Genomic DNA, 25,768 nt, shown 5'->3' on the forward strand with positions numbered 1-25,768 from the left:
GGGGTCTGAACTCTGGGTCTTGTATTAGAAGGCAAGTGCTCTACTACTTTAAGCTATACCCCCAGCTCTTTTTGCTTTAGTTATTTTTCCGTCTTGTATTTTTGCTGGATCGCAGCCTGTGGTCCTCCTGTGATGTTTAGCTGGAATCACTAGTATGTACCACCATGCCCAACTTGCTGGATGAGACAGTCTTGGGAACATTTTGCCTGGGCTGGCCTCTAACCACTATCCTGCCAGTCTCCACTTCCTGGTTAGTTGGGATTATATGGGTGCTCTCATTAAATGTGAAATGCATGAATGCCATTCACTCCCATGATTCCTTTGGTTCTCTGCTTTATTTTGGCATCTAGTTTCCTCCAGTTGTCTTGTGATTATTTCAGGAATTTAAGTTTTCTCTCCCTAAATACAGTGTCACTTTTCAAGGTTGTAACTCTGGCTTGACTGATTTTATCATTTCCTCGGAGGTTAAAATGCTACTAAATTCTTACAAATGTAACTGAGTCTGCAGGGGCAAAAACAATGACCCATCGCTTCTCCCCAAACAAACACGCTCATGGGCACAGCTCTTGCCACAATGCGAAATTAACGCAAGCTGGCAAACAGCTTCATGCAAGGCTGGAGAATTGACAGCTGTCGAGCCATTTTCTTTCCAGCTACGCGACTTGCTCCCTGAAATCTGGGCAAATTGGCACACAGAGTTGCCATGTTAGCAGCTGATTATAATTAAGGATGAGCCAGTTGGGGATTCATGATAGAAGCTTTACAAATATTTCCATTAATCAAGGCATCAATTACGAGGAAAATCACGCGCTGATGTCAGTGAATCCCATCAAATAGAATTATGAATTAATTTAAGGGGAACCATATTAATCTTCTCATAGATGACTCGGTGTGCTAATAAGGTCACAGTTAAAAACAGAAAAGGGTGAGCAATGGGCGCTCCCCAAAGGAGGGAGACATGCAGCGTTGTCTCTAAGTGGTACGGTGGCCAAAGGGTCACTTCCCAAATGGGAAATCAGGCATGAAGAGGGTGGATGCAGTGGACGTGTGCCAGGCACTATTCTAATTGCTCTAAGTGTGTGTCACCATGCTGAGCCCCAAGGGCGATGCATAGCGGAACAGCTATCTTTATTGTCCAGCTGTAGGATTGTGGTTGGGAGGAGTAGGGACTATGCAGGTCACCCATGGCAGAGCTGACGAGAATCACTCATGCTAGATGACAGGTAGTTGGTCCCCTCACTGTGAATGGCTGACACTGGTGACATTCATGTTATGTGGGAAGAGAGGACTACATGGGGGTAGGAGGATCAGCAAGTAAGGTGAGAGAAAAAGGATGGATGCCCTACCGATTCTGCTCTTTGATTGGCTCTGGCTTAGATGGACACACTGGCCCTCCAATTGCTTTGCTTTCTCTTCCTCCCCTACCTACCCTGCAGGTCATCAGAACTAACTGTGCTCCCAGCTCTGAGGGGGAAGAGTTTATCATCCTAAAACATCATCAGATAGTCCAGGGACTGCACAGCATCCCACAGACACCGGACAGGGGCGGGTCTGGTGCCTCAGGACACTGTAAGCTTCAGGGGCTGAATCTTAGCTATTTCCATATGCTCTGGACACAGAACCTGGGCAATATATGCTTGCTTAGGTTGTGTGTCATCTCAGAGATGTCCCCATGGTCACTGTTGTTACAGACCTCCATCCTCCCCCCCCCCCCCCCGGGAGGCCTGCTGTGCCCTCTCCCTAGCAGCTGATAGGACTTTCTCCTGTTCTAACTCATGTGTGCTTTGCTTCTCTCACTTAGAGGGGGACAGCTATATGTCGACAGCCATGACTCAATAACCTAATAGGGCCAGCTGATGGTGGCTCACACCTGTAATCCTAGCTACTTAGGAGGCTGAGATGTGAGAATCACAGTTCAAAGCCAGCATGGGCAGGAACGTCCATGAGACTCTTATCTCCAATAAACCACCAGAAAACTGGAAGTGGCGCTGTGGCTCAATTGGTAGAGTGCTCGCCTTGAGCTGAAGAGATAAGGGACAGCGGCCCAGGCCCAAAGTTCAAGCCCCACAACTGAGAGAGCACAGGTGAGCGGGAGAAAGAGAGGTGAGTCCTAGGGATTGAACTCAGGGCCTGGGCACTACCCCTGAGCATTTCTGCTCTAAGGTAGCACTCTACCATTTGAGCCACAGCTCTACTTCTGGCTTTTTGGTGACTAACTGGAGAAAAAACTCTCACAGACTTTCTTCCTAGGCTGGCTTGGAATCACAATCCTCAGATCTCAGCCTCCTGAGTAGCTAGGGTTACAGGTGTCAGTCCCTGGTTTTTGCCACGATTAAACTAGAAATACACTCTCCCCCCTCCTTGCCAGTGAAGCATTGCTGGCCTGGGTCCTGAGCAGGCCCACCATGCTCAGTCCCCTCTGGGATGACAGCGTAAGTGACACTGTCCTTGACAACAGAGAGCACCAAAGCGCAGGGAGACTACTTACTGGTCATGCTCATTACATAAGGCAGAGCGCGTGGCCATCGCAGGCCCCAGGTGCTAGTGGTGTAGCAAGTCACTCCAAATAAGTGATAGGCTGCTTGTGTTCTAGAGGCAGCCGTGTCTCCTTGCTGGGGCTTCAGCTAAGTGGGGGAGCCAAGGACTTCCCATTTTGTCTTATGTGTACTGCTAAGCCTCTACTGGAAGCATTTGATATTCTCTGGCAACACTGGTACCTTGTAAGCTCAGTGGTACGAAAGGAGTATTTTGTGAGTGAGTTTGGTACGTGGACTCACAGCTCTATCTTTGTGGAGAGCTACCATCAGGGATGGTCTGTGGATCCTGCCCCATCCACTGACAACACCTCTAACAAGAGGGCATCTGGGTAACACCTGCCCTCTCGTGGAAGGCCTGAACTGCTTCCGTGCTGGCTCCTTTTCAAGAGGCATTGTCAAAACAGCCCATTTGAAGCACATGCAGAGAAGGTGATCATAATACCACCATTTCAGGCCACCCGAGCAACAGTAATCCCAGCCAGACTCAAGCTAAACATGGCTTCCCAGGAGATTGCTTTGTTCTCCCAGGGCAGCCAGCTTCCCAGCTCCACTACTGGAGATGAGGCTTCCCAGAGAACTGTGACTTAAATTGGGTGCAATGTGTCCAGCAGCAAGTAACAGAAAGGGCTTTCCTGTCTGTACTTACATCTCAGATAATCACCAAAAAGTCCATCTTGGCTGGGGCAGGCATCTCAAACTAACAACTTTTAGTAAGATCAGGCTTCTTTGTATCATGGTGTGAGGCTGACCACAAGTATGCTGCTCAATACATCTCATTCTGGCTCAAATCACAACTGCTCACAAGCTGGGGAGACCCACAGACATGTGGCTTCCACATTTCCAATCACCTACAACCACAAGGTCCACACCACTGTGGCTCAGAACTTCTAAACCCAGTACCCAGAGCCCTGACCAGAATGTGGAATTTCAGTCACAGGTTTGTACTTCCAGCTGGACTAAAGAATCTCAGTATTACATTTAGTTCTATTGCTAAACGACCCACTCCTTCCACTACTGATGGTTGTTTTTCCTCTCCCTGCAGAAGTCATGCATCAATCATTATTATTAGGGCACTGCTAATAACCATATCCATACCTATTTCACAAGAGGTACTTACGTGTGATGGGTTCCAAATGCTATGTCCAGTTTTGCCTAGGATAAAAAAGAAGTCATTTTATTTAAAGTCTCAATTAAGATTCCTGTCTATTTGAAATTAAACTAGAAAAAGAGCAAGGCAATGTTTTTAAAGAACCATGTTTGCTGCCCTCTACTGGACAATAACTTGAATAAAGAGCTTTTATTGTACTGGGTGAGGTTCATTTAAACACAAACAAATATGTACACACACGTACACACATAAATATACATACACACAGAGTTTTTTCAGCACAATTCAATACACAGTGTATTTTTAATTATGGTAATTAGGAGTAAAAAGCCTATTTTCTTTAGGTGTAAAAACCCAAAATTGATTTTAACTAAAGTTTTAGGGGTTTTTTTTGGTCGGTCATGGGGCTTGAACTCTGAACCTGGGCTCTGTCCCTCAGCTCAAGGCTAGCACTCTACCACTTGAGCCACAGCACCACTTCCAGTTTTCTGGTGGTTTCTTGGAGAGTCTCATAGACTTTCCTGCCCCGGCTGGCTTTGAACCATGATCCTCAGATTTCAGCCTTCTGAGTAGCTAGGATCACTGGTGCCCAGCTTGTAACTAAGTTTTAAAATTAGATATTTTGTTTATTATTAGAAGAAACTGATAGTTTTTAGCGCATATTAAAGAAACAATAAACATGGTACAATATGAAGGCATACTGTGATGTCAAAACAGAAACATTCTTGCACTGAAAAGTGCAGGAGATAAAAAGATATTTAGTACATTTTTGTGCATTTGCATTGCAAATGGACGGTAAGTAGAAAAAGAACACATTATATCTAACATTCAGTTCAGCAAGACCTTGGTTAAAAGGATATGCCACGCTGGGAAAGAGCATGGTAAGACAAGTGCTTGAGTTTTACTACAAATGGTGAGCCCATGGGCAGGTCAAAGCACAAAACGGGGATGATGTTAACTTAATATACATAAGGGGTGCCTTCTGGGGCTAGGATACCAAATCCTTTGAACTCCATGATGAATGGCATCAGAAATCTGTTTCAGACATGAACAAATCAGGACTACGTGTCAAAGTAGAATGACAATGTGAGCCGAACATCGGTGACCCTGTCTAATTCACATTTGGAGCCCCCAATGAGACTACAACTGCAGAGTGGGACTTCACGGCGATAATTAAGGTTAAATGAAGTGGTAAGTAGAGAGGAGGTGATCCAATACAGTGAGCGCCCACAGAAGATGGGCTCTCTCCCCATGAGGAGGTGCTCCTCCCGAGAGGAGCCAGGACAAGGGTCTCCCCAGGGACAGAAGCAACTTCTCCCTTGATCTGAGATTCCCTAGTTTTCACATGAGGAAGAAATAAATGTTTAATAGAAGTTTAAGCTGGCCAGTCCAAACAAGCAAACAACAAAAGGCCATCTAGGTATTATTATTTTTGTTCTAGCAGCCTGACTAGATTGGGATACACAGGCTGAGAGCTGGAGCAGAATCCAGGCAGTGTGATGATCCTGGACCACAAGGCCTCGCTCTCCAGCACAGGCCCTGTATTTGCAAAACAAGAAAAATGTCAGCATCTATTCATTCCGTGACAAATGTCCCTTGGCTTCAATGACACGGCGTGATGAAAATTTTAAAAATTCATCTTACACACAATAGCTAAAGGCATTTTAAAAGTTCAGGATGGGGCCACACGCCCTCTGTATCTTCAGTAGAGCTGGGTGCTTGGCGCAGCTCTTTACAGGTTTGGAAGTGTCTCCTATGCCCTCTAGTGGCCAGCCAGGAGCATGCGACCAGCTGTAGGGCTTTCCTAAACTTTCCGGTGTGGGTAGTTATTATTTAGAAGACACGGTTTCCATTTCTTATAATTACTGGCATTTAGGATTCCTTTGACAATGTTTTAGTCTGGAGCTCTCTACCTGCCTAGCTCCTTCTGCTGCTGAGAAAAGAAGCAAAACAATGGAACTTCAGGCAACTCCCATCTGTGTGTCTAAGATGAACCACAAACATACTGGGAGGACGGAGGTGTGTGCTGCTCAGGCTCAGTGTCTTGTGTGTATTAGGCAAGTGTTCTAACACTGAGCTACAGCCCTAGCCTACGTAGGTTTTGAAAACACAACTATATAAAGCATGGTGGATTAAAAACGTTGTGATGTGTACTGCTAAAACCTGATTAGATTGAACTCTTGCACAGGGATCATTTATAGTGAGAAGAATGATAAAATGTGAGTTGCAATGTTCATATTTTGTGGGAGAGGGGGAAAAGACCCAGAGAAGGAATCTGGATGTAGTATCTCCAAGAGCAGAAATTGCATGTCATGTACACAAATGTATTAACCGAAGTATAGTATACGCAGAGGGAGAATTCAAACCATGGTTTAACTCCTTAGAATAATTAACTCACAGTCTATCAAAATAAATACCAGGAAGCTGCTACTTGGTGTGTGTAGGTGGGGGAAATCAAAAAGGAAGGAGGGGGTGGGGAATAAAGTCTCAATATCATATATATGAAAATGGAACTAGGCCCTTTTAGGGGATTGGGTGGTGTTGGAAGAGATGGGGGAGAATGACAGAAAGGGTGACATAGTCCAAGATGCATTGTACTCATAAACTGACATGTTAAATGGTAATCCCTTTGTACAACTAAAGACAGAGCCCCCCCGCCCCCCAGCAGCACAGAGGGAAGTGAATGCCTGAACCTGAAAGAACGAAAGGAAGCAGGTGGATGACTGAACCAAGGCATCACTGCATGTGTAGGGAAGATATCTGTTCTGCATGCTTCCAGAGGAGGAAAACTGGGACCATTGTGTGGAAGGGGCAAGGAGGAAGACCTCGGGTGAACTGAAGGGAAGTCTTTCTAGCCATGGGGGGGAGGGGGGTTCCCACCAATGGACGGTGGTGCTGGAGGATTTTTGCCCTAGGAGGCAGGATGGACTAGCACTCCTTCCAACCCACGTTAAATGGCCCGCAGACCGCTTACCTGACAGAGGGAAACGTTTCCATAAGGCTTTGCCTGGGCATGCAAGTGAGCCTTAGCCTCGCGTTTATCGCCATGCACAAGCAGGATTGGTTTCTTCCTGCAAGGAGATGAGAATGAGCAGAGCTCAGATGACCATGGGCCACAGCCTGAGCCTGAAGCCTGCTGGGCTACAGTGGGGGAGGGGTGGCAATGCAGCAAAGTCCTTGGTTATTTCCTTTCTTTGGTCTAAATGAGCACATAGATAACTATTTGTTTATATAGTTAAGATTCAATTGGGCCTAGAACTTACTAATCAGGCACTTTACTACTTGAGCCAATCCACCAGCCATTTTAGCGTTCAGTATTTTTCCAAACAGGGTCTCGCTTTTTGCCTGAATCACCCTGTATTGTGATACCCCTAATTTACACTACTTGGTAGCTGAGATGACACGCACATACCACTACTCTCAACTTTTTATTGGTTGAGATGGGGGGGAAGGGGGGGAGAAGAGGGGGGTGTCTTATGAACTTTTTGCCCAGGCTGGCCTTGAACCACAATCATCCTAAAAGACAACTATTATTGTATAGTCTGATGTTTCTTTTTCCTATTTTTTGGATTAAGTAACAGATACATAACACACTGCACCTATATGCCCCAAAACCATATTATATGCTATGTATACTGTGCATTAACCAGGATGCAAAAGTAAGTAGGCCCCAAACCAGGCACAGTGGTGTGTGTGTGTAATCCCAGACTTTGGGAGGTAGAGCAGGAGGATAGCAGTTCATAGCTACACTAGGGAACACAGCAAGTTCCAAGCTAGCCTAGGGTACATGTAAGACAGTGTCTCTAAATAAACAAACAAATAAATAAGAAAAAAGGGAACCTGTCTCAAGCCCACAGACTGAAAGAGACTTGTAAAGACATAGCTGGGTTTCAGGGGACCAGAGCCCAAAACATATTGCCATTGTTTGAATTCTGAAGACTCCATGAAAAGAGTCTTTGGAAACAAACTTAAATGGCTTCTGCAGGAATCCTTCATCATCTCCAGTTAACTCAAAGCAAGATGATCCTTAGAAATCAGTATGCTGCTACTAGGGCTTCCAGCACAAGAAAAATGGAATTTTTCTCTGGCAAGCAATCGAGCGATTTCATACCTGCAGCCGCTTCCTCGTGATTCTGCCACATGTCACATGAAAGGATGACATTCAGCTAGAAAACCACACCACAGCTCATGCCCCTTCAGTGCTAATGCCCAGCTGTCCCATACCCACCTCAGCTTTACTCTAACCGGGCAGGCAAAGCTCAACGAGGCGGCTTATATTCTAACCTTTTTCCTACAACTGGAAAAACTGTATGGAGGAAAAAACTTCAGAAATATGTACACATCTAACACCTGGACACAAGGAATATCATCAGGTCATAAGGACATTTTGAAAAAGATAAAAGATGATTAATTTTCTATGCACACATTCTAGATGTGAACTAAGGGACTATGGCTGTGGACAGGGTGGTGGATATTGTGTAAGGTTGGAAGTGCTGCTCTAACAAAATGCTAACAATACTGGGTAGCTCAAACTACTCAGTTTCAGAAGCAAGAACTCTGAGCTCATTCTCCTGAAGCTGTGTGGGAAAGCCTGCCTCTGGCAGTCTCCTGTGTTCCTGATGTCTTTCATCTGTTTATCTACATTTCCTTTTTTTTTTTTGGCCAGTCCTGGGGCTTGAACGCTGGGCCTACACACTTGTCCCTGGGCTCCTTTTGCTCAAGGCTGGTGCTCTACTACTTCATCCACAGCTCCACTTCCAGCTTTTTAGTGGTTAATTGGAGATAAGAGTCTCACAGACTTTCCTGCCTGCGCTGCCTTCAAAACATGATTCTTCAGATCTCAGCCTCCTGAGTAGATAGGATTACAGTCATGAGCCATGTTTCCTTTACTAATGATGACAACAGCCTTATGGATTACTACTCTTCCCCGACACCAATGACCTCAGTGAGACTTGACTTGATCCTCTCTGTAAAGCTGATCTCCAAATGCAGTCGTATTGGGAGATGAAGAACCACGCTTAGTTTAGGATTCTTAACCAGTCTTTCAGTCTTTCACTGGCATTATCCAGAGGAGGGAGTAAAGGAAGTACAGTCTACACATTGCCAATACTGTACAGAGGTGGGGATGGGGAGGACTGGCCTTCAGGGTCTTTGAGAAGCAAAAAGAAGAGAGAAAGGGTCAGTGCAACACAGGAGCATGCTGCAGGAGCTGGTGGCAGCGGTCATGGTGCCTCTGGACAGCTACTCTCTCCTTTTCTAGCAAAGCTGGATTTGATAGAAGACAAAGTATGCTCAGCTAGAGGATCTTACTTCCGGTGTCCCTTAGAGCTGGTTAGTGTTGTGAGGCAGAGCTGCGCTCAGTGAACAGAAGCAGGTGTTGTGTGGGACCTGCCAGGCCTGCGGCCTGGAGGGGTATGGATGAGACATCAGCCCTTTCTTTCTTCTCTTCCTTCCTGTTACCTGGAACTCAGACAAGAGCTGCAGCAATGACGGCCATCCTAGACCATGAGGGAACTTAAGATTTAAGTCACACACTAGGACACTGGGACAAAGACAGAAAAGGTAGATGGAGAGCTCGTGGAGAAGAATCATGGTGCTCCCACTCTAGACACACATTGTTTCCAGACTCAGGCTAGAAAATGTAATTTCTGCTTTGCTTGAGCTATTGTATTCTGGGTTTTCTGTTAACACGCAGCTAAACTGAGGTTTCGAGTGCCCAAGTTGCCTGGGAAATTTTAATATCTCACCATGCACAAAGGATTTCATGTCTTCCTTCTTCTACCCTTCTTGCTGTTATGATTCTGCCACATACATAAACGTGTGAGAGTCAGAGAGAAGCACCTGTCAATGTGCACAGCTATGCTTATCTGGTCTGCGTGGCTGCTGGTGGCAGAACAGAAAATCCATCACCTCCATGGCATGGATACAGGAAGGTCAGGACCTTCTTTCTCAACTCTAGACCCAAAGGAAGAACCATCCAAGAAACTAAGAGATCTTCAGAGATGAACAGTACTGATGTGCTAAGCAAAGAGTGGTATGCTGGACCCCTGCATGGAATGTGTATGTCCAGACACAACTCGGACATGATCGCTTCCTTCATGCTTCCATTGAACACAAGGTCCCATTATTTGCGTTGGAATTTGTCCTTATCTACTTATAGATAGAGCACAGAGGGAAACTCTAAGATCTGTAGAAAAGAATGCTTGTGACTTAATGGTTGGAAACTGTGGTTTCCCCCAAATAATCTCTGTATGATTTCAATGGTGTCATAAGAGATGGGTGGCTTTTGCCTGAGAAATCTTTCAGTCTTGTGTTAGAAAGTGCTACTCTGATGAGGGTGTCCCAGTACCCGCGGGACTCACCTGAACTCGGGTGGATACTGCCTTATGAGCCAGTCCACATCAAAGCAGTAGTTAAACTAGACAGAGGAGAAAGAGAGTCACAGGTAATTCAATCAGGCAGACGTGGGAGAAACTGTTATTTAAATGGAAAGACACTCTAAAATAATAATGCACTACATGTATTATTTAGAAACCTAGTCATGCTGCAACACCCATAAATGACCCTGAAATTATCTTCAAGAAATATACTGCTAAAGCCACTCACATAAATGGAGCCAACTGCACGAGGAAGTAGGCTCTAAGGAAATTATCTCCACAGGCTTCAGGCAGGGTTCGTGCTTGTCAACAGGGTTTAGATGATTTCAAGTAGCCCTGAAGTTAAATTCTCATAGCTCTGAGATGTATTTAAAAAGATATGACCTTTTTTCCTCTAGGTACTTGTAGAAAGATACATACTAGAGATAAAGATCCCAGGACTTGTAGGAAAGGGAATTTCCTTTCAGCTGAACTTCTCAGAGGGCTTGGTTCACAGGCCTCGGGGTATGCGTGCTCATTAGGCTAGTAATACTCACACTTTTTTTCTTTTCTTTTTTTTTTTGGTGCCAGTACTGGGACTTGAATTCAGGGCCTCTGTTCTCACTTGGCTTTTTCACTCATGGCTAGCTTGCCACCACTTCAGTCATGGCTCTTAACTTCCAGATTTTTGCTGGCTAATTTGAGATAAGAGCCACATAGGCTTTTCTGTTTGGGCTGGCTTTGAACCATGATTTTCAGATTCCAGCCTTCTGAGTAGCTAGGGTTATAGGTGCCCAGTTAACAATCACATCTTGACCACATGTTCTACACTGGTCTTACCTTAGTGGCCTCTTCTCACGCCCACAGAATTCTGAACACAGAAGCTCAAATTAGCTCAGAGAGCAGAGCACCCACAAATTCACCCCACATCCCACTGGAGACTAGGATTCTCAAGGGCAAACCAAGCAAGAAGGGACCAAGCAGGCTAGCTTGCTTCAGATGACAAGCATCTTTTCTATCTCTTAAGAATCTGTGCTGTTACTGTGCCTAAACACCAACAGACCAGCCTAGCCAGGGAGGAGATGGACATGCCCAAGTCCCCTTCGGGCCCTTTCACTACTCTCTGGGATATGAAGAATACTTGTGTTTTTTTCCTAAATCAAATCAAAATTAACTTGCCCTTCACTATCCACACTCTCCCCAGGGATGCCAGCATCATCCTTTGAAATCATCAGGGTTCCAAAAAGTCATCTTTCAGGCTGGATTATCCAAAACAACTTTTTGGCCACTCCTTGTGGCATGGTCAAGAGTCAGATGTGGACTGGCATTGGTGGCTCACGCCTGTCATCCTAGCTACTCAGGAGGCTGAGATCTGAGGATCACAGTTCGAAGCCAGCCTGGGTAGGAAAGCCTGTGAGACGCATCTCCAATTAAATGCCAAAATGCTGGAGATGGAGCTGTGGCTCAAGGGGTGGAATGCTAGTGTTGACCAAAAAAAAGTTCGGGGACAGTGTCCAGGTTCTGACTTCAAGCCCTAGGACTAGGAAAAAAAAAAAAAGACAGATATGACCCACAGTCACTCATATTCTGTGTCAGTGCCTATACATCCCATAGTGAGGGTACTTGGAGGCTGACTCCAGACAGGGATCTTCCACAGGACTGACATATGTTCTGTTATAAAGTCATTTAATTATTGCCCACCTGAACAACATCAACAACAATATCAACAACAACAAAACTTTACACTCACCTGAGCTGAAGAAACAAGCGTCCCAAATAGAGGAGATAAAATATCTACAAAGACAAAAGATAAAAATAGGATTCAGTCAGACAAAAAAAATCCTTAAGCCTAACAAGCATCATTATCGTATGTAACAGTTATGGATCATAAAGATTTGGATCAGAAAATAAGAAACTGAAAAGCTACCACAAAGTGACTAACACTTTAAAAACATCTATGAAAAAAATGTCCCCATGCCATCATATGGTATTTATTATATGTCGTTTTACAAAATACAATGTAAAACTAAAATCTAACACTTCAATACTAACAGAGCTTTGAAGCTGTTAACACAGGTAACGTGATGCCTGTTCATTCCAGGATCTGTGAATCTTCACATCTCCAAAACCCCTACTATTGTCTCTACCTTTTGAAATCTGTCCACCTTTCAAGAACCATTTGAAGTCCCCCTTCCTCCATGAGATCTTCTAGACCACTCACAGTTCCAGCTTATGGGAGTCTGGCATAACAAACTGCATAGATTTAGATACCAGAAAGTCTTGAGTTAAGCCACAGCTCTGTGGACTTGGGCAGTTTATGTAACTGTTCTAAACCCCAGATGATGTCCACAGAGGACCTTGGGAACATCTCCTCATTGGTTGTTCTGAGGGTAAAATATACTTAAAAGCTCTTTTCATGACATGATCTCCTCTTCTTCAAATCCTGGTGGTCCATCAAAACAAAACAATAAAACAAAAACAATTACAAAGAAAAAACCCCCCAAAAGATAGTCTACAGAATGGGAGAAAACATATTTCAAGCTAGTCAAAGGATAAAGAGAAGTATCCAGAATATACAAAGAGCTAATAAAAAAATTAGTCAGCATAAGAACAAATTCAATAAATGGGCAAATGATCTGCAAACACAGTTCTTGGAAGAAGTACAAGTGGCTACTAACACAAAAATGTTTGTTTCCTTAGACATAAAGGAAATGCATACCAAAACTATATTAAGATCCCATTTCATCCTAGTGAGAGCGGCAGCCATCAAGAAAAAACAGCAAATACTATCGAGGATGTAGGGGATAAAGAACCCTTATACTAAAAAACAGACCTACCTTACGATCCTGCCCTATCATCCTTGGTCATACGCCTAAAGGAGTGTGAATCAATATACAATCAAGGTACCTGAACACCCATGTTTACTGCAGCACTGATCACAGAAATCAGATGAAATGTCCAACCACTGATAGATGGAAAATACTCTATACAGAGATAGAGTGGGAGATCATCATGTGGAGATAAGCCAAGCTTAAATGGCCAAATTGCATTTTCTCACTCATTTGTAGTACCTAGACCCTAAATAATGATGATGATGATGATGATGGATGATGATGGATAATGGAGTATGTATGTAAATGAGGCATTTCTGGATTGGGTTGAGTGGGAGGGGGAAGGAAATACCGAGGAGTGAAGAGGAACAAAGTATATTACACACAAACATACACACGTACACACGTACACACGTACACACACACACACACACACACACACACACACACACACACACACACACACACACACACACACACACACACACACACACACACACACACACACACAGACAACCAATGGAACTTTCCAAATACTGTTTGAAAAAGAAGGAAAGAGGAAAGGGTAAAGAGTGATATCATTGGGGGGGGGGGGGGCGGTGAACTTAATCAAAATTCACTAAGTGGATGTACAACATTATTACAAGGAGATTCTCCTCTTACTTTTTTTTTTTTTCTGCTGGTCCTGAGACTTGAACTCAAGGCCTGGGCATGTTCCTGATCTTTTCTGCTAGCATTCTGCCACCTGAGTCACAACTGCACTTCTGGCTTTTCTGGTGTTTAAATGGAGATAAGCACTTTCCTGCCTGAGCTGGCTTTGAACTGGGATCCTCAGATCTCAGCCTCCAGAGCAGCTAGGACTACAAGTATAAGCCATCAGTGGCTAGATCCCCTCTTACTATTTTGACACTGTTTTCTGTGCTGTTCTCTCTAAAACAAAAGCACTTACAACTATCACTGATTTCTTCAGAGTACCTAGAAAAGAGATTCTTTAAAAAAACCTGTACAAACTCACTACAATATGGGATTCAATTCATCAACAATTTACATTTAACACACAAGATATACAGATATATGAGCCAGAAAAAAAGGTTAATCTGAAAGAAGAGGAATCAGGTTTGTTGTTAAATCTGCCATGTAAATATACTGTTTGGGTCACTTCATACATTTGCGTGCTTTTCTGAACCCCGGTGTAGGGATGAGAGCACTAAAACCTGAGGAATGCCAGGTCCTGAGTTAACTACAGACCAAATGAATGGTGGGTAGTGAATCTGCCTTCAAGTTTAGAGCTCCTATCTGGATGGCTGGTGGCTCATGTCTATAATCCTAGCTACTCAGGAGGCTGAGATCTGAGGATGAAAGTTCAAAGCCACCCTGAGCAGAAAAGGCCTTGAGATTCCTATCCCTAGTTAACTAGGAAAAAAAAAAAAAAAGCTGTAAACGGAGCTATGGCTCAAGCGATAGTCAGCCTTGAGTGTATAAAGTCATGCAAGAGCATGAGGCCCTGAGTTCAAGTCCTAGTACTGGTGAAAAGAGTCTAGAGCTCCTGCAATCTGTAGCTATGGAGAACCACCAAAGGCCAACTTCTATCCCATCTCTGAAACATCTAGCTATGTGCTCTCCCTTTGGCTTTTGTTACAGGAACCCAGTCAGGTAACCTGACTAGACATTAGACTCCCCTGGAAGGCTTGTGAAAGCAAACTGCAGGTGCTGGCCCCAAGTTGGATTCAATGAATCTGGGGTAAAGCTGAGAATGTGCATTCTCATGTGGCTGTCCCAGGGAGCAAGGCAAACAACTGCCGTAAGGACGATGCTGTCTTGTTGAGGCAGTGCCACTGGTCAAGTTTAATTGTTCACGTTAAATCCTGTGCTCAGGATCACCAGAGGCTGAGAATAAATGCCACCTACCCTCAGTAATCAGCTTCCTGTCAAACTCAGGCACCTGCTTATCAGAGAGAATTCTCCCTTCTCCCCCTCCAGTAAGTTAAGACACACAGGATCTGGAGGTGATCCCAGGCTGCCCTACTTGATTGGCAGAGAACATGCCAGAACACTGTGCGTCCTTACCCTTGATGTGCAGGGCTTTGCAGTTGTACTTCGCCTTAATTCCTGAGACTCTAGTGAGGTAAAACTGGAAAGGATTCCCTTTATCCAGCATGTCCCAAATGTCCTGGCCTTCCCCTGATGTCTCATACTCATCTTTTTCCTCTCTGAGCCTGTGGCTAGCAGGAGGGCCAAGATCTGGGGCTTTGGGGGCAGCACCAGGTTTGGGAGAGATGTCCTTTTCTTCTTTGACCACCATGTTCTTGGCCTGAGGCTGCTGCTGCTCCTGCCGTCCTGGCTGCAGCTCGTCATCACTACTGGACAGACACCAGCCTAGGTCTTCCTGGGAACCACTCTTCTGCTTCTTGGGAGGTGAAACCGACTCTGTGTTGCTGAATTTCACAGGTGAGGCCTGTCTTCTGTGCGCAGCTTTCCGAGCCTCGGAGCAGGTGTATTTTGGCTCATTCTTGGCTCCCTGCTGAGCATGGGGGAGAGAAGATGTGCATGGCTTCTCCAATGGAGGTCCTGGGGGCTTCTCATCCTCGCTTTCATCACTGCTGGATATGGTCCACCTCCCGTAACTGCCTTCCTGAGTCATTGTGCTTCTGGAAAGGAAAGGTGGAAATATTTCCCATTCAATAAGCCACTGGCAAAATAATTTTATTACTTACAGATTCCCTATCAGATGAACTTCTACAACAGGTGCAGTACTTCTGACACCTATCAGAGGCTGGGCCACATAACTTGAGTCATTTCACACACTCTCCCTTGGACATCTTATTCTTAGATGCCCTTAGGGAAGAAGCTGGAGCCCAATTCTTAACCAAAATATTGGTTAACTCTGAAGCATCTAACAAGAGCTTGGGGTGAAGGCCAATTTAAGGAATTTTAAGCACTAGTGGCTCACATCTGTAATCCCAACTATATAAAAGAGACTATGATCTGAGAATCATGTTCAAAGCCAGCCTGGGCAGGAAAGTCCGTGAAACTCTTACCTCCAATGAACCAGCAAAGAAGCTGGAAGTAGAGTTGTGGCTCAATTGAAAAAGCTTAAGAATAGCACCCAGGCATTCAGTTTAAGCCCCAGTGGTGGCACAAGAAAAAAAAAAAAAAGTAAAAAAAAGTAATCTCCCCCCTCCCTATTTTTTTTTTTTTTTTGGTTGGTCATGGGGCTTGAACTCTGGGCTTGGGTGCTGTCACTGCGCTCTTCAGCTCAAGGCGAGCGCTCTACCACTTGAGCCACAACACCACTTCCGGTTTTCTAGTGGTTTATTGGAGATCAGAGTCTCATGGACTTTCCTGCCTGGGCTGGCTTTGAACCGCGATCCTCAGATCTCAGCCTCCTGAGTAGCTAGCATTACAGGCGTGAGCCACCGGCGCCCGGCTTCATTTTTTTTTTTTTTTTTTTTTTTTACTCTTACTCCTTAGGGCTGGGGGAATGACAAAACACTGAAGAAAAACACTGAAGAAGGCAGAAGATGGAAGGGCCAGCTGGCTTCCAGAAGCTGGCAGAACCCTCAATGGAAGTATTTTCCTCAGTTGTTTCCAACCTGCAAAGGTTAAGAAAGCATATAACTGAGTTTGTTACAAAGTCAGCCAGGTTTTCTACAGGAGAGAATCGAGACTGATCTCTTCACACCTGCCTAAACAACTCAGCTTTTAAAAAACCTTTTATCCTTTCTGTTTAATTTCGACTTTTCTAGTGTACTAAACCCCTGAGACTGCTAGACAGATGCTGTTTTAAGCTGTTATACTTTTGCTTTAAAAGAACTATTTTAGTGTTTTGTCTTCGATTTTTAAAAAAAATTACTTGAGAACAGAAGCAGCACTTAAGGAAAAATGGAAGCTCACTGACTTCTCAAACAACACTAAAGCAAGGAATTTCGTAACAAAATCCAATTAAGAGGCCTCAGGCTGGGCGGAGGGCACAGCTGAGCGGTGTAGCGGAATTGTGCAGAAGGCTCAACACTACTAAAACCCAACCAAACGGAGCCAAAACCACTGGAATCCTCAAGCTGCTCTCCTTCGATTCCTTCCCCATTCTAAAACAAATATTAGGTCTCAGAGTTTTAGTTGAGAAAGAATTCAGCTTCCAGTCAGAGAAATGTATCCTCAGAAGTTTTCTTCCTTACTTTTTTGTTTGAGATGGGTCTTGCTATGGAGCCTAGACTAGCCTCAAATTTGCTATCCTAAAATTAGCTGTCCCCAGAGTGCCGGGTTGAGTCCGGCGGCAGGCACTACCACACCTGACTTTTAAACATTTTTTAAGTGCAGTGTTTCACAAGTTTGTGTGACATCCTCACATTAGGCCATGCCAAATCTCTGTCATCCCTGTTTTGGTTGTGTGTGGGCTATAGCATTTGCAGAATCTTGAGACCATCATCATTTCTTCCCCAGGACTACACAAAGATTGCCACCTGTACCAACAACACAAATCCCCAAACCCTGAGAACTCCCTGAACAACACAGTGGCTGTGAATTAGTTTGTAGGTTTTATCTATTTTTTTTTGTCCTAAAACCACAAGGGGGTGGGATTCCCGGTAATAAGGTAGGATTAAGTAGACAAATAATGTGCTTAAAAAGACATTTACTGGAGAACATAGCCCTTTGTATAGTCCTGCTTTAAACATAGTGTTAACTACAAGATGGAGCGAAGAGCATTCCAGGTAGAGGGAACCGAACTTGCAAAGTGGAGGAGCTGGGAACCGAGTTTAGGACCGCTGCAAGGGCCGACAGGATTTAGGACAAGCAGTGATCCAGGATGAAGGAGGTTGGCAGAGACACTGGATTGTAATCTAAAACAACAGGGCCCCCAAGATGAGGAGTGCCTTGGCCTGATCTGCTCTTTTAGACGAGTATGTTTGCTACAAGTCTGGGCGAGGAGAGTCTGGGTTCAGGGGATGTCGGGTGGTTACTGAACAAAGTGGGCCTGGGAGAAGTAGGCCGCCGGTGGGGGGGGGGGCGGATAACCAGGTATAGACTCACTTCATCCTTACAATCCTGTATCTCGGACCCCGGCCTCGCTCTCCCCCTTTATGGGGAAACTGAGGTCGGAAAGGCTGAGTGCTTAGCACGTGGGTGTGCAAGCGACAAGCTTTGGCATCCGAGCGCCCCTGTCCCCCCCTCCCCCACTAACCCCAGGCTGGGCTCACAGCGCGCGCCCCTCAGAGCCGCTGCTAACTGCAGGAAACTGGGGTCCTGCGTACCCCAGAATGGCCTAGCTGGCCATTCACGGGCTGGCAGGGCCCCACGAGGAGAACGGAGCCGGATCCTGGGACGGCGGGAACAGAACCCACGGCAGTCGCGGCGCACGTACCTGGCACGCGAGTCCTCCGCCGCCGGCCCCGCCCCCTGCGGGCACTGCGCCTGCGCACCGCGTTCAAACCCTGCGCTCGGTGCGCGCGCCCAGCTACGTCATCTTCCCGGAAGCCCGCCGCGCGGTCTCGAAGTCCGCCGGATGCCAGGTGCCCAGGCGTTCCGCCCCCCTCCCCGGCCGCCCCCGGAGAGGGAGGGCGCTGGGAAACCTGGCTTCCCCCCCCCCCCCCGGCTCCCGGCTCCCTCGCTGGGGACTTGCTAAAAAGGGGAGAAACGGGGGTGTTGGGGGGGGAGAGTGGGAACAGTTCCTCAATTAGCAAAGTTCTCCCTCTTCCCTCCCCCTGCGCGGAGTCTTCGTGGACAGCCTCGGGCTCCGGGGCTGCGGCCAGGGCCGGCTGTCGAAGAATTTAGGGGGTGAGTTAAGGTTAAAGGACCAAGAAGTCTGTGTCCCAGGAGACGTGGGCTCGGCTGGCATGCAGAGGTTAGAACCTGCTGGAAAAATCAAGAAGTTACAGGGGTTCCCTCCAGACCTGGAACCACGAATGAATGCCTCCTGGGGAACAGATGTGTTTTTGTTAGAAATCCGTTTGAAAAGAGGACACTCCTCCCCCCCCCCCCCCCAAACAGTTCCTTGCACGAGGACGTCGGCTGTGCAAACGCAGACGTCCCTTCTCAAGCCAGGCATGATTTCCAGAAGGTCGAGTGCACAGTCTAAAAGGCCAGTTTAATTCATTTATTTCAAGTTCCTTTGGGTTTAATTCATTTATTTCAAGTTCCTTTGGGTCCAACCCGGTATCGGATTCCGGGATGTGACTTCGTTCTACCCTGAGCGATGCATCCCCACTGATGGGCTGACTTAAATATGAATCGACTCCTACGCTTCGCTCAGCTCGTTCCGTTCTTTTCCTGCTTGGCTCACACTTCTCCAGTGTCTCTCTTACACCTAACCCGCCGTGGATGAAACGATCCAAAGGACTGTGTCGCGAGGCGGGCGAGAGACATCCCCGGCGGCACGCAAGGAGTTAAGAAACCAAGCTGGGGCGGAGCCAAATGCTGGAGGCGGAGCCAAGTGATGGGGGCGGGCCTGGGAAACCTACGCGCCCCACTCCGGGCCGTGGAAACGTTGCTCAACAAAACCTTTGACCAATAGCACGGCCGAGTCAACGCCCGTGGCTGGCACGCTGTCCAATGGCAGGAGACATTGCAGTTGCGCGGTGAAGTTCAGCACCCTGAGCGGCGGTGGGCGTGGCCGCGAGGTGCTCGGGTCCCTGTGTGGCGGGAAGTGGTCCGGGAGTCGGAACCTCTGGGTTCGGTCCTGGCCGGGATGTTTTTATCCGAGGCTGGGGCCCGGCCTCGGACCCGGGAAGTTAGCCCGGCTGAACGCAAGAAGTGGGTGGAAGTAGGTGTCTGGAAGGCTACTCTTGAGTTTTGGAATTAAGTTTGCCCGTCTTCGTCAGGTTAAGCTCAGGCCTGGACTGCCTTTAAAAGGCTCCTGGTGGATACTTAAGAGTTCTGGAGTTGTTGGCGCCCTGGCTTCTGTCCGATGTCCACTTCGGTCCACTTCCAGATTCCTTTCTTCTCCTCCCGGTCCATAGTGGGTCCATGTTAGCCGTGTGTGTGTGTGTGTGTGTGTGTGTGTGTGTGTGTGTGTGTGTGTGTGTGTGTTGGATGGCGGGGAGGGAGGTGTGAGTAATAAAAGCACACTTTTGGGCTCTACTCCTGAGATTGAGATTTTCAAGATTCAAATTTAGTGCCAACTAGTAATAAAATAAGAGTTTCTGATTTCTGTCACACTAACTGAAGGTATTTAATATCCTTTAGGTGTTTAAAGCCTGTGATGAAGATAACAAAGGCTATCTAAGCAGAGAGGACTTTAAGGTTGCTGTTGTAATGCTGTTTGGGTACAAGCCCTCCAAGGTACAGCTTTCTCTATGTATTTAGGGATGAGGTAGATAACACAGTATGAATGGGTCTTAGGAAAACTGCCCTGGCTAGGTTAGATTGTTTATGGGGCACACTGATGAATTATAACCAATTTCAGAAATGTCTCCAGTACTGAGTTTGCTATTTCTTCTCAAGGACTCATCCCAGGGATGAATTAGAAATCTGCTTCACTGGAATCCACAAAACCATGAAGCTTTGAACAATTATGAAATAGTAGAAGAATGCCAAGAGAGAAGACTGGGAGGTGGATATTTGTAGCAGGAGGACTTCATGTAGGAAGTGACTTGCACTGTCTCTTCCCCTTAAAACCTTTTTTCTTTAGCTCTTAAGTTGTAAAAGTAATACATTCACATATTTAAAAAGGCAGACTGGGGCACCTTGAGTTCGGAGATGACTGTGAGCATACGGGTACGTTCACTCCTGGGTGCTGAGGTTCTTGTGTGAATCTTTCAGATTTTTGCCAGCTCCCTTAGTGATGGGAACTAAAGAAGTGATGGCAGGAGATGGATGTGCGAGTCCTCATTTTACAGCTAGAAGCTCAAAACATGAAACTGGTTGGCATTACCCAGGAAGATCTCTTCAGAATGGAAGATCAGTAATCAAAAGAGGAAACAATTAGGGAAGCCACCATTTAAAAGGAGGTATAGGATTCCAGGAGGAAGATGGAGTGGAGCCATTTGAGAGGGACAAGAGGAACCAGGAATGTGCAGGGAACCCAAGATGGTAGAGAATTCAAGACTGACAGTGGAAAAAAATGTGAGAGCACTTGCTGAGGCTCTGATTCCTTAGGGTTTAGACAGCTTTGTAAGAATTGAGGGGAAATGCTTCTATGTTAATACTTCATATACAGATGGCCTCAAATGTGTTAAATTGCAGAAGGGGGGGGGAGAAAGCTGGACTAGATCAAAATATTATGCAATGGTTTTCATTGGATGGCCACTTTCTTTTCTTCATGATTTATATACTTGTCCACACCAATTGTATGTTCCTTTTGTGTATGGTGGGGGGGGGGGGGGCGGGAATCCTGGGCTTGAGCAAAAACACAGCTCTACTTCTGGCTTTTTGGTGGTTAACTGGAGATAAGAATCTCTGGGGCTTTCCTGCTCTGGCTGGATTCAAACTGTGATCCTCAGAGCTCAACCTCTTGAGTAGCTAGGGTTGTAGACATGAACCACCAGCACTCGGCTTATATGTTATTGTTGTATCAGGAAAAAAAATTAAAATGAAGCCATAGAGTTTATTGGAACAATTGCTGTTTTTTAAATCTAAAGCAGAAAAGTAATCTTTTAGTTATGGTCTTATAGGGCAGCCAAATTGATTTTATGTACTTAAACTATATTTGTCAATTGAATAAAGTTTTGGGAGCCATTGAAGTTTATAGCAGATTAGTGTCTGGTATCTTAGAGAAGGTGAAGGAAAAGTAAGATGTTGAGACATATTACTTTCCTTCCGGGTTCAATAAAATTGGTTTCTCATAAAATACATCTTTTTTCTTAGCAGCTGGAATTAAAAACTTGTGTTTTTAAAACATTTGATAAAATTATATGCCCTTTCTTCTTTTGTAGATTGAAGCAGATTCTGTGATGTCTTCAATAAATCCCAGTACTTCTGGTAATACGACAGTTAAGATTCATTTTCTGCCCCTTTTTTAGACATTTGCAAAACCAAAGTTTAAGAACATCATAATTAAGAACAAACATCATTTAAAACACATTTTTTTGTTTTTAATTTCAAAGGAAATGTTTTGATTCTTTTTAATTTTGGTTAATACGTGTGGTATGTGTTTTAGTAGGATAATTTTAACAGTTGCACAGCATAAAGACAAAAATGCCATTTGTCAGTTCACTCATGTTGAAAATGAGCTTGTGTTTCCTGACTTGAGTAGCTGGCTGGATGAAGGTAGCAGTTACTGAAATAGGAGGACTGGGGTGAGGATAATTGTTTTGATGAGATTAAGAGTCTATGTATGCTAAATTTCAGAAGTTTCAATCCATTGTGTTAGAGGAATTGGACTGTATCAAATGTGGAGCTCAGAGGGAAGCACTGGCTAAAGAAATGAATTTGGGGTCATCAGTAGCTTTAAAAATTACTGACTAGATGAGAGTACTTAGAGAACTGCATAGATTGAAAAAAACCTTAGGACCTGTAGCCAATAGAGGTTAAGTAGAGAATGAGAAAAAGGCAAAAAGACTTAGCAGTCTCCAAGGAGCAAGAAGAAATCAAGTGTCCAATCAAAAGCCAAGACAACTCGGCTCCAGTGGCTCATGCCTGTAATCCTAGCTGCTCTGGAGACTGAAATCTGAGGATTGCAATTTGAAGCTAGCCTAAGCAGGAAAGTGCATGAGACCCTTCTTTCCAATTAACCAGTAAAATTCAGGAGTGGAGCTGTGGCTCAAGTGGTAGAGTACCAGCCTCATGCCAAAATACCTAAGAGAGAGCTCAAGGCCCTGAATTTAAGCCCCCCCCCCCACGATTGGTGAGTATTGCCATGAACAGCGTGTGATATGATGTGATGTGAACATCACCTGATAGGTTGGGTAGATAAGAACTGAGGAGAAACCATTGTTGGAACTGGCAGCTTAGAGGTCTTTGTAACTTGAGTAAGAGGAGTTTCAATGTGATAGCTTCAACCTATTCATATTAATACTTTTTACTGCATAAAAATGATGTAATGGAATGAGCTCAGCTGCCCTATTAAAAGACAGATGTTGTCAGATTGGATTTTAAAAAGCAGGGCCTGACTCTGTATGTAGCCTACAGGAGCCCACTTTATATATAAAGGCACAAAAACTAATAGTGCTCAGGCCCTGAGTTAATACTGGGATTAACAACACTGGAAGATCTCAAACATGGTTTCCACCTTTGGTTAGCTACCATAAAAATAGCTAAAATCTTTTTATATACAAGGTAGATATGTCATATGAAATGCGACTTTTAGAACTATTAGTAGAAGAATAAGGTTGTTTTTTTTCCCATAATCCCTGACTTAATAGTGTTTCCATAGGTTTTTAATTACCTATTATAAATTTTCACACTTCCCAAATATTGTTTCTTGGATGTTTAATTAGCTGTAATATATTGATGAAACCTTTCGTCCATTTTTTCTTAGGATTTGCAGTGTACAAAGAGTCTGTCTTTTGGCAGAAGGATTTCCTGAATGTCTGGGCTGATCTGGTTTCCCTGGGTTAGGGGTGCCATGATAAGTCTGTCTGGAAAGCGATCTCCCTGCCTTGTTATTTTATGCAGTTTCTCTGTTTTGTGGCTTTTCTGGTACATCAGGGTGACTGGAATGGAAGGTGCTGTTAGCAGCTCTTACTCATTCAGATTTCCTTTCTTGTGTGTGGCCTCTTGTTTCGAATTGAGGATTTGATTTCAAATCCTTAAGGATTTGAAGGTTTTTTTTTTTCCATTTTGAGGGAAGGTTAATTTTTTTTATTAGTGCATATTAATTGTATTTTTCTTTTTTTTTTTTTTTTTGTTGGTCGTGGAGCTTGAATTCTGGGACTGGGCACTGTCTCTGAGCTCTTTAGCTCAGGCTAGTGCTCTACCACTTAAGCCACAGTGCCCACTTCTGGCTTTTTCTGTGTATGTAGTGCTGAGAAATTGAACCCTGGGCCTCATGCATGCCAGGCAAACACTCTACCACTCAGCCACCTTCCCAGCCTGGGAAGGTTAATTTTTGTTTCCTTAATTCTCTCTGAGATACAGAATGCGGTGAATTCTGCAGGAAGTTTTCCTACATTCGTTGCCTGTGTAGTTGTCTGATAGAAAGATAGAGTGGTCTGATAGAAGGGTTCACTGCTGGAACTTTTGTCCACATTCAGTGTGTTTACAAGATTCAGTATTTTTTCATACTACACCTGATTTCATAGAGAGGCTTTTCGATTGGTATTGCATTCATGTCCTACCTTCTCCTTCCCTCTCTCCCCCAGGGCTTGAACTCAGGACCTCACACTTAGGTGGCATTCTACCACCAGAGCTATGTAACTCTAGCCCAGCTTTTTTTTTTTTTGCTGATTACTTTTGGAGATGGGATTTTTAAAGACTTCTATGCCCTTGTTGGCTTTGAACCAAGATGCTTTAGATATCCTCTCCTGAGTAGCTAGGATTACAGGCATGAGCCACTGGGCCTGGTTTAAAAGCTCCTCTTGTGTATTCACACAAGATACAAACTAAGAGGTGGCTAGTAGTAATGAATATCTAGGTATGTCATGGATTCTGTCTTCCTCTGTGTGTTTTCCTAATATTAGAGAGAGGCTTGACTTGAAACTGAACATAGCTTATGCTCACATGGTTGACAATAATCCTTCCTCTTGAGGTCTCTAGGGTTTGAGTTTTGCCTTTATGTAAAAGTGTTTCTCTCAATTTTTACAGTCATGGGACTTATTCCCCTTCCTACACTTCTCCTGTTTCTTTTTTTGTGTCAGTACAGGGACTTGAACTTAGGGTGTAGGCGCTGGCCCTTAGCTTTTCTGTGCAAGACTGGTGTTTCACCACTTGGGTCATAGCTCTACTTCTGGCTTTTTGGTCATTAATTGGAGATAAAAGGCTCATGGACTTTCCTGCCAGGGCTGGCTTTGAACTGTGATCCTCAGATCTCTCCTTCCTGAGTAGCTAGGATTACAGGTATAAACCACTGGTGCCTAGCTTGGAACCTTGTTTTGGCCTGCATTCTTGTGTGCAGACAAGAGTGCCTTCCATTCATTATGGCCAAAGGATTTCTTCACCTGGACTTTTCTGATACTGAAAATAGACTTCCCTCTTATTCAGGGTTTTCTGACTTTGATCAGGTGCTCAGGGACCTGCTCTAGTATGCTGTTCCTTGCATTTAATATCAAAGGATGACTCTCAAAACCATTTCTCAATCAAATCATTAGCATGCTTACTCTCACAGCTTCTTTTCCCAGTAATTAATTTTAAAGTATATTTCAGAAGCTTGCAAAGTTTTAAATTAGTCATCTGAGAAATTCAGGGGAATATCAGAGGAAGGATTAGTTTGGAGGAATGAGGTCAAATGTTGGTGGTTAGCACCTTGTCCCAAAATTGCTCTGAAATCAATGTGATTCTCCAGGCTGGCAGTCCTTTTCCTTCTTCCGATCTTGATGTCAATATCAGATTCATTTCTTCAGGATTAAAGGAACAGATTTATAACCAAGCCACTGGCTTTCCAAGTAGCTTTTCATATATATATTTTTTGTTGGTCGTGGGCTTGAACTCAGGGCCTGGGTGCTGTCCCTGAGCTTTTTTGCTCAATGCTAATGCTATACCACTTTGAACCACAGTGCTACTTCTAGTTTTCTGGGGGTTAATTGGAGATAAGAGTGTCACAGACTTTCCTGCCTGGGCTGGCTTTGAACCTCAATCCTCAGATCTCAGCTTCCTGAGTAGCAAGGATTACAGGTGTGAGCCACTGGCATCTGGTAAGCTTTTCATATTTACCTGAATGGAAGTGTAGTCCTCAAAGCCATAAATATCCAAGTGGAATGACTCAGTTGCCATCCAACAAGAAATCACCCCCAAACTCTACTGCCAACACACGAACTTTTTTCTATTGGAACCCTTCAATCCTGACTCCATTTCAGCCCATCAATTCCCTTTCTTCCCTATTAATGCTATGAGTACCATTTACAGGAT

The 25,768-nt window shown here is 44.8% G+C and overlaps 2 protein-coding genes across 10 annotated transcripts in view; one reads left to right on the plus strand and one right to left on the minus strand.

Annotated features, from left to right (window-relative positions):
* Positions 1 to 18,269, minus strand: part of Tdp1 (tyrosyl-DNA phosphodiesterase 1) — a 68,266-nt gene extending 49,997 nt beyond the window's left edge. For 2 of the 4 annotated variants that reach the window (XM_070028574.1, XM_070028571.1), the window contains exons 1-7: positions 18,192 to 18,219; positions 16,297 to 16,425; positions 14,900 to 15,480; positions 11,752 to 11,795; positions 10,008 to 10,063; positions 6,620 to 6,716; positions 3,655 to 3,689 (exon numbers count right to left, since the gene is read on the minus strand). In XM_070028574.1, the coding sequence (XP_069884675.1) occupies positions 3,655 to 3,689; positions 6,620 to 6,716; positions 10,008 to 10,063; positions 11,752 to 11,795; positions 14,900 to 15,473 (806 nt within the window). In that variant the 5' untranslated portion in view covers positions 15,474 to 15,480; positions 16,297 to 16,425; positions 18,192 to 18,219. Of the gene's footprint in view, positions 1 to 3,654; positions 3,690 to 6,619; positions 6,717 to 10,007; positions 10,064 to 11,751; positions 11,796 to 14,899; positions 15,481 to 15,870; positions 16,003 to 16,296; positions 16,426 to 18,191 lie in introns of those variants that run through there. The other 2 variants (XM_070028572.1, XM_070028573.1) reach the window with 2 other exon arrangements.
* A 77-nt stretch (positions 18,270 to 18,346) lies between these two features.
* The window catches only part of LOC138831497 (EF-hand calcium-binding domain-containing protein 11), a 139,565-nt gene continuing 132,143 nt past the window's right edge, over positions 18,347 to 25,768 (plus strand). Inside the window, exons 1-4 of one of the 6 annotated variants that reach the window (XM_070028578.1) lie at positions 18,347 to 18,604; positions 20,012 to 20,107; positions 20,588 to 20,890; positions 21,700 to 21,745. In XM_070028578.1, the coding sequence (XP_069884679.1) occupies positions 20,837 to 20,890; positions 21,700 to 21,745 (100 nt within the window). In that variant the 5' untranslated portion in view covers positions 18,347 to 18,604; positions 20,012 to 20,107; positions 20,588 to 20,836. The other 5 variants (XM_070028576.1, XM_070028580.1, XM_070028579.1 and 2 more) reach the window with 5 other exon arrangements.

The sequence above is a fragment of the Dipodomys merriami genome, unplaced genomic scaffold (assembly GCF_024711535.1).
Source record: "Dipodomys merriami isolate MVZ:Mamm:240054 unplaced genomic scaffold, mDipMer1.0.p SCAF_198, whole genome shotgun sequence".
NCBI lineage: Eukaryota > Metazoa > Chordata > Mammalia > Rodentia > Heteromyidae > Dipodomys > Dipodomys merriami.